We start from the raw sequence: 8,210 nt of genomic DNA, 5'->3' as shown, positions 1-8,210 counted from the left end.
TATAGTATAGTTACTAAATAAGAATGTTTATGTTTAAATACTTTACATAGTGTTTGAATTGCATAAATTCAAGTTAATTTATCTTTGAAATTGAATTGAAATTATATATGTTGAATTAATATTTTAAATTACACACACACACACACATACAATATAGAACCTCAAAACAAAATGCTAAAATGTTCTAGAACTAAATGTATAATTCAATTAAGAAAATAAAACGCCTATCAGAACGGATTTGACAACCTTATACTAGACTGTGTTATTGTTAGTTTTCTCGAAACATATAGACGCAATGAAAATGATAAATTTAAATTTTTTTAGGAGTCCTAATGATTTCATTAGATAGATCTAGAGTTGTTTTAAAGTTTTATACAAAAATTATCTAAAGATCAGATGTTGTTTTCAACTTTAATATTTTCTTTAAAGGTCGAGTTATTACAAACCACAAGCTGTTCGGTTGTTTGGCCTTTAACGATAATCCAAATAAATCATCAATAAGAAATCTCTTAAACCCTTTTAGAAGAGAGAGATTGCTATACCTTATATTGTTAGCTCTTTTCTTTTGTATTTTAGGTATTTCAGTACTACACTCTACTTATCTTTTTCACCATCTACTTCTCTCTTGGGAAATAAAATGTATAATATTCTATTTATATGAAATCTAAAAACCATATAAATGGTAAAATATCATTTTTTTTCTTAAATAATATCACACATATTATTTTAGGCTAATTTTATAAATTTATTCAATCAAGTCCTTTCTTAATTTTTCTAGATCTAAAATTATAATTCCCTGTATAAATTACACTCTAGTCCTCAATTTCTAAAATTTATTTAGAATCAAGTCATACTTGATTAATCATCCCATTTTAATTTTTGACCAATGATTCCTATGCGAGTGACCCATTAAGTTTTCTAATAAGTTAGTCCAAATATAAATCACAATCATGAATAAAATAGGATTAAATAAATTAATTTATTATCAATTCATCAATTGATTGATTTATATTTGAAGATCAAATACAATATCAAATAATCTGTCATAATTCTCTAAATATTAGAAAAGTCATAAGTGATTTAACTTAATCTTTCAATAACTAGTTTCTCAGTATAATTATTACCCCTTCACCAACAATGTTTTGATTTAGATATTATAACATGGAGTGTGTCTCCTATATCAAATCATGTTTGTTTTCAATACCATAATCATTGATTATTTGAATAAGATTTGAAATTCTTTTCAAATCTCATTCCATATTGCACAAGGATTTACAATTAATACTATTTGAGAATAGATAAAACATTTTCTCTAATTTGTCGAGGGTAATGAATCCTCTTTTGATTAATCAAATACCTTCATATAGTTCATGTTATACCAAAAATCTACCTATTTGTTACCTTTGATTAAGACAACATGTAACAAAATCAAAATATAACACTCTCTATATAAGATATCTTAGTGATCTTAAAGTCTAAGAATCACTTACATAGCCGTCACATAAGCCTTTTCATAGGTATATGTGATCTCTTCATATAAAATTCTCATGCGAGTAAGTTCAATGTAAACGTCATTTGACAAACACTTATAAAATAGTTTTAGATGTCCCTCATATTTCAGTTTATGAGAACAAATGCTTCATTCATAAAAAAAAAAAAAACGTAATATGTATCAGTTTTAATAACTCTAATTAATGTCAAGTCTTAATAGAATATTGACCATGAATATTTAGAAATAATGCTTTAATGCAATAAGAATCCCATAATTATAACAATTTTATAATTTTATTTATGAAGCATTTTTATCTCAAAGATTTTATCTTTACTTTAGATTCATTAATCAAATATTTGATGAAAATTAAAGATAAACAAGCTTAAACTGATTGGCTACAATATTATATCTAAGAAAAAATTCCATTATTCTAAGGTCTACAAAAACTCTAAAACTTTGCTATAAAATCAGGGAATGATCTTTCCAATTTAGGTTGTGTCTAGATCTCTATATTCAATTATATATGATAAAATCCGATTTGTGGGATCTTGATGTTACCCTTTGCAAAGACAAAACCAATTATTTGAAAGATTTTAGCAGAAGAAATGACAAATGCATCCCATAGTTTCAAATTTCAAACTCGGCCATTACATGACCTTCTGAAAACACACATTTTGGAATGCACAGTAGATTAATTATCTTACATGAAGTTTATTTCTTTCCTTCTTTTATCAAATACTATCATGGCAGTGACCTAACCTTGCCATGGTCATGTGCTATATGGGCAACCAAGTATTCCAATAATGTATACAATTGATCAAAACAAAAGAAAATCCCACTAATTAAGAAGTAATACTTCCATTACATGTTTACATTTCAGGTTCAAAACCCTGCCATCCCTCTTCCAAGATTTGGCCCTCCAATTTACCTAAAAAACAAAAAAAACAAAAAAGAAAAAGAAAAGGGAGAACATGGTTTTCTCAAACCTATCGAGGAAGCAATTGATCAGCCAAAATGTGTAGGGTAAGTGCCCTTTCCGGGCACGGTTTCCCTTGCGATAAAGGGACGGTACATTATACATGCGGGAGGTGGTCAACGAAATTAACCAAACAATCTGTTCCTTTAACTTCTAAATGCATCTAGCATGTCACCAAATGGTAGGCAAATCATGTGGTACTTATGATAAAGAAAGAAAGAAAGAAGGAATATTCAATTATAGGCACAAATTAGCAACAAAATAAATGTGCACAGCATAGATTTCAGAATTCCACGTGAAGGGGAAAGAAAATTCTACACTCAATGACTTAACAGGTTAGAGAGCCTTTATATATATATATATATATATATATATATATATATATATATATATATATCCAGATCCAACAGTGGCCCATAAGTGCCATGAAACTTCTCTTTCAGAAAGTTTGAAAGAACTTTTGTTTTTTGTTTTTTGTTTTTGTTTTTAAGAGGTTACAAGTGGACTATTGTTAAAATTATAATAATTGAAATGAATGTATAAATATATTCAATTCAATGTTTATAATAATAATAAAATAGCATACACACAGACACGTATATAATAAAGCAAATTATAAACATTAGACCTCTGCTGAATAGCTTTTCTCCTTTCAGCGATCTGAACATATCCATTAATTAAAAAGCAAATTTATGGAATAGCTTTTATTTATGGAGGTAGTTTTCATAGTTTACACCTGAGAATATACTTACCACTCCTCTCTCATTTTATGGTAAAATTTATTTAATGTAGCTTCTATTGGTTAATTAGTGTTCCACTTTTATTTTTATAGTTTATTAAAATTTCAATATCATAAAAAAAAAATCTAATTTTTCATATGTTCATTAAAAATCCAACGTTTTAAATTTGATTATCGAGTTCTTTTATATTCTTTAGTGGTTTTTGTGAGATAATATAGAAAGCAGGGGATTTAAGTGGGACGAACTGAGGGGAAAGTTGAAAAAAAAAAATGTTAACCTTGTTATAAGTTATTAAAAACCGTACGTAGATATAAATTGAGAAATAGAATATTGATGAATCTATATGACAAATTAAAATAAAGTTTAGCCCTCGTTTTCTCTCTCTCTCTCTCAAATAGTCCAAATTTTCTCCTGTTTCTTCTGTGCTTTATGCCATTGAATGAACTGACTAGAGTGGTGAGTGGAGACTCAACATGTTTTTTCAGATGTGGACTCAAGTCTCATATTTCACATCTTGTGTTGCCACATCCAAATAGCTGTGCTTCTGGGGCATGAAGGTGACTGATCATCCAATGTGGTCCTTTTCGTTGATATTTGAGCCATTCCCTTTGTTTTCTTTTGAATTCTTTCTTGAAGCTTTGCAAACTGGAACTAGTGGATTTCAAGCTGTAACACGCAAGAAAATCTCAAGTTGGAAAATGCTGGAAAATTAAAATCAAGTACTCTGTGAGATATCTATAATGTCAATATTTAGAAAACCTATACATTTTGATTACTATTCTCTGTTAAAAATTTCAGTTTATAAAAATTCTAAATATATCATGAACTGGATTAACTAATTGGGACTATAAATTTCTTATTTTCTTTATGTTTTTTAATTTCTCATGTAATCTTTCTTAGTAGCCCTTATTTTTTTAAAAGAACGTTTTATTTATAATATTATTGATTATTATATATGTAAAAAAAAACTATACATTTTGATTGCCTCCCATCTCATAAAGACAAAGGTGGTGTCTAATTAGTGTTTCGGAGAAGACAAAACAGATATAGAAATTATAAAAATATATTTGATTGAAAAAATAAAGATTAATATATATATTTTTTATTATTTTTATCTTTTTTGTTTTCGAGAGAATAACTAAATACTAGTTAATAATATGTAATAGAATAATGATATTAAACCCAATGATCCTAGTCAAGTACTAATTATGGCAGCTTGAATATTTTTGAAGCATATATGCCCCCAGTCAAGCTAGCAGCATTATTTGAGTTAATCTTATGATTCCAATAATTGATCTACCTTTCAACCATGATTGTGCACCATGCAAAATTGAAGATTTTCATACAAGAGATACTTAACCAGAATGAAACAACATGGTCAGTAGTTTTGTTGTAAATCATTTAAACCTCACCTGGTAAGAACAGGTGCTGTAAATCAGATATCATTTATTAAGGAAAAATAACAGCAATGTTGATTAAGAAAGGGCGTAGGTAGGCACTAGCAAGTTGTTTTCAACTTCCTGAAACAAAAGGACGGGGGAACAAGGTGGTGGAGGAATTTGTCTCATACAAAGAATACGTACATTTCTCTCTTTGTCTTCCATGTGCTCATACCTAGAGAGCAAATACATAGGTAAATATTAGGTCATTCTCATAACACTGCTGATACCCTACTTGCCTGTGCCCGTTTGCAGACTCTTGGCGAAGACAGAGGTTGTTTTGTCATTGCATCTTCATCTGGACCATCTTAAATGAAGGGAAAAGAAAAATCAGCCCCATCACAATGTTGCCCGAAATTATCTAGCCACTAATATGTCACATTTCTTTGTCATTTATCGTCAAGACCAGACCCAATTAATCCTGCAAATCACTTGGGACCCAAGCTGTGGCAAAAACTGAGTTGTGACCCTTCCATGTGAGCATCAACATGTGATCTTCTTCTCTTTTCATGCCCCAACCACTAGCATGCTCTTCTAGCAGGGATCTAACTTCACCAATTGTGTCTTCACAGAATGGAACACTCAAAAATCCTGCATTCTTCATCCTTTCTGATACTTTAATCCCGGGTTCTAACCTCTCTATCCTCTGAAGCCCTTCAAAACTGATAATATTCTCGATTTTGTGACCAATATCGGACTCATACTCAATCCTTTGGCTACTATCTTTAGGCAAGAAAGTTTCCAAAGCATCGAATGGTATCCATAGATAATTGAAGCAAGTAGTAATCCTAGATGAGAGACTTGGTGCACTTAAATCAGAATCTTCGTCGACAACAATTACAATACAAGGATTGAAAGCTTTTACTGTACGAAGGAAAGCATCTCTTAAGGAAGAATCTTGGACACTTCTTCCCTTTTGCTCAATATTAGACAAATATCTTAACCAGTTTTGGCAATTTATCACCAAGGCCTCATCATCTCTAAGATTAAGCACTGAAGGAGTCAAGTGATTCAATAATGACTCAAAATGAAAGTCATGAGAAGATTCTTTGGGCATAATTTCAGTTGAGGCTAAATAAGATGGGTCATCAATCACATTGAATTCAAAAGGAACATCCCTAAACTTAGCGAAATTGCTCAAACGGAGACCTACTTCTTCACATGATACATTAAGAAAAGGAGGGACTGGTGGCCTACAAGAGGGAACTGTGATCCTAAGTGAAGGAGGCCCTTCTGGCCTTTTAGCCAAAGCATCTATAAGAGTAGGCCACTGCATACAATGAGTGATGCTAAAATCTAAGATATGAACTTTAGAGTGACCTTCAATTGCCTTAAAAATGGCACTGTTTGATGCACAAAATCCAAACCTGTGCCAAGGGATTAGATCAACGTACACGGCAAGCTCGGTCACCGACATTTGCCTCCTCTGAATTCTACTGCTACCATCAAAATCCATCGCGGTGGGACAAACCTTGGATGCCCTAGAGACAAGTGCCCTGAGAAACCAAGAAGTGAGCCTTTGGTTAGGGTCACCAACCAAAGAAGCAACATTGTTAAGCACCCACATCACTTGTTGAACCAAAGTCCCATCATTGTGCTCTAAGGCACTAGCGCAATGAAGTAGAAGCTTTTCTATACAGGCTCCATCAAGGCTACCAAGACACCCTTTAAGTGCACCCGAGAGAGAGCTTTGAGGGGTGTTGAAGAGACTAGGGTTTTGAAGAGAAATGGAGGTAGTGTTTCCTCTTAGTTCAGTTTTCATGCCTGTGATAGACTAACAAAAAGGGAGCTTCAATAAGGAAGAAGATGAAGTATTAGGGTTTTGTTGATTTTAATTAACACTGAAGGTGTGGCAGCTTCAAAGGAAAGAGGATGCTAGAGAGGGAGGCCCTTTGAAGTTGTTCATTTGACCCTCGTCTGGTGAATATTGGTAGATGGGGTTGAAGATCTAGGGTTTTATCTAATTGTGGATGCAAAGTTCTTCAGGAAATCTGAGGTCTATATATGTTTTGCGAATCCATATATAGCTAACTTTAGTGTTCTAAATATGTTGGTATTTGGAGAGGGAACGAGAGAGAGAGAGAGAGAGAGAGAGAGAGAGAGAGAGTTGGGAGCTAGTTTATCTGCTACCTGAACCATATATATATACACACACACACACAGTAGGCAAAGTTTCTTGTTCAATAATTATCCACATAGAATAAAGCCAAAAATTACGCATAAATGAAGCTTGAGTCACTAAAAATAAGAACAGTATCGCCAGAGGTAATTAGCATTCAGACAAGCACTACACTTAATTTTCACTTCTCTATTAGTCTTTATAACTCTTTTCCCTTTTGAAATCATAGGCATGGCGGCTAAGAAAGCATGGATCATTTCACCATCAAAATACTTAAGGTGGATGTTTCTTTTCAAAGGGTTTTGGAGCTCCTTGAATAAATCACTTCCTTGTTCCTTTCACTGTTAAGGATATCTGCATGGCATATACATCTATCTAGCTGCAATCAAGCTACACTAGGCAACAAAGAAGAGATCGAATTAACGAAGCCAAGTCAACGACACCTCGTATATATTCTCTTAGTGTACTAATCTACCACTACCAAGGATAATGTCAAAAAAAAAAAAAAAAATCAGCACTTGAGGTCTTGGCCTAGCGGTTAAAGGGACTTGTTCCCTTCCTTTGCATCCTGGGTTCAAACCTCACCGTGCACGTCTGTCACCTCAGCGGTGCTTTACATGCTCACCGGGTTTGCAGGATGTTTAGTGAGCCGTGGGATTAGTCGTGGTACGCGCAAGCTGACCCGGACACTCACGTAAATAAATAAAAAAATCACTCTAGAAATAGAAATTTAAATTGTCAAAGTGGGATTCATAATATAATTTATGTAAATTTGTAACATTTTATTCTTAAATATAAAATTTTAAATTATAATCGCTTAATTATTAAAATTTTGATAATATATTAAAAAAATAATTCAATTTAAAAACTTAATTTATTAAATAAAATAAAATTTATAATTTATATTAGATGATTATACGAGCTAATTTGGATCGATATGCAGCTTATATAAGCTATTTTGTCATGTTTCGAAAGAATCCTCATCACTCATTTTCCCTAACTAGTGATTAATGTGATTTCTTATAACTACTCAGGCAGAGCATAGGTTAAGAAAGTTGCCTTCTCCGGCCGGTCTTTTGTCCGATTTGTGCTCGTGGAATGGCAATTAAGACAAAATCGGATGAATAATTGGTTTTAATTAGTGATTGATGGCTACCTTTCATTCCCATCCTTTTTTTCCTGCACCATGTATTGCCGCAGCTAAAGACAAATTAGACCTCTTAATTTCCCATAAAATGTGATGACTCCATGCACGCATCATTTTTGCTGTGCCCAAAATTGTCCCACCGAATAGGAAGATGCGTGTGGAACAGTATATAACATGTTAGAATAAAATACGAAACTTATTGTACTGATTTCTAACTTACCAATTTAGCCACATGATCATTCCCCTAAAATAATAACATGTGGGGTTTTTTCCTTTTAAAATCCCAAAAAAATTACA

At 32.3% G+C, this 8,210-nt stretch overlaps 1 protein-coding gene across 1 annotated transcript; it reads right to left on the bottom strand.

Annotated features, from left to right (window-relative positions):
• Positions 1–4,584: 4,584 nt before the first annotated feature.
• Positions 4,585–6,748, bottom strand: LOC118054963 (scarecrow-like protein 32). Its single transcript, XM_035066729.2, has one exon. It carries the CDS (start codon positions 6,407–6,409, stop codon positions 5,063–5,065), a length of 1,347 nt encoding a protein of 448 aa, XP_034922620.1. The 5' UTR covers positions 6,410–6,748; the 3' UTR covers positions 4,585–5,062.
• Positions 6,749–8,210: the final 1,462 nt, after the last annotated feature.

Source organism: Populus alba, chromosome 17 (assembly GCF_005239225.2).
Source record: "Populus alba chromosome 17, ASM523922v2, whole genome shotgun sequence".
Lineage (NCBI taxonomy): Eukaryota > Viridiplantae > Streptophyta > Magnoliopsida > Malpighiales > Salicaceae > Populus > Populus alba.
The sequence above is the reverse complement of the archived record's forward strand: the minus strand, read 5'-3'. Positions and strand labels throughout refer to the sequence as shown.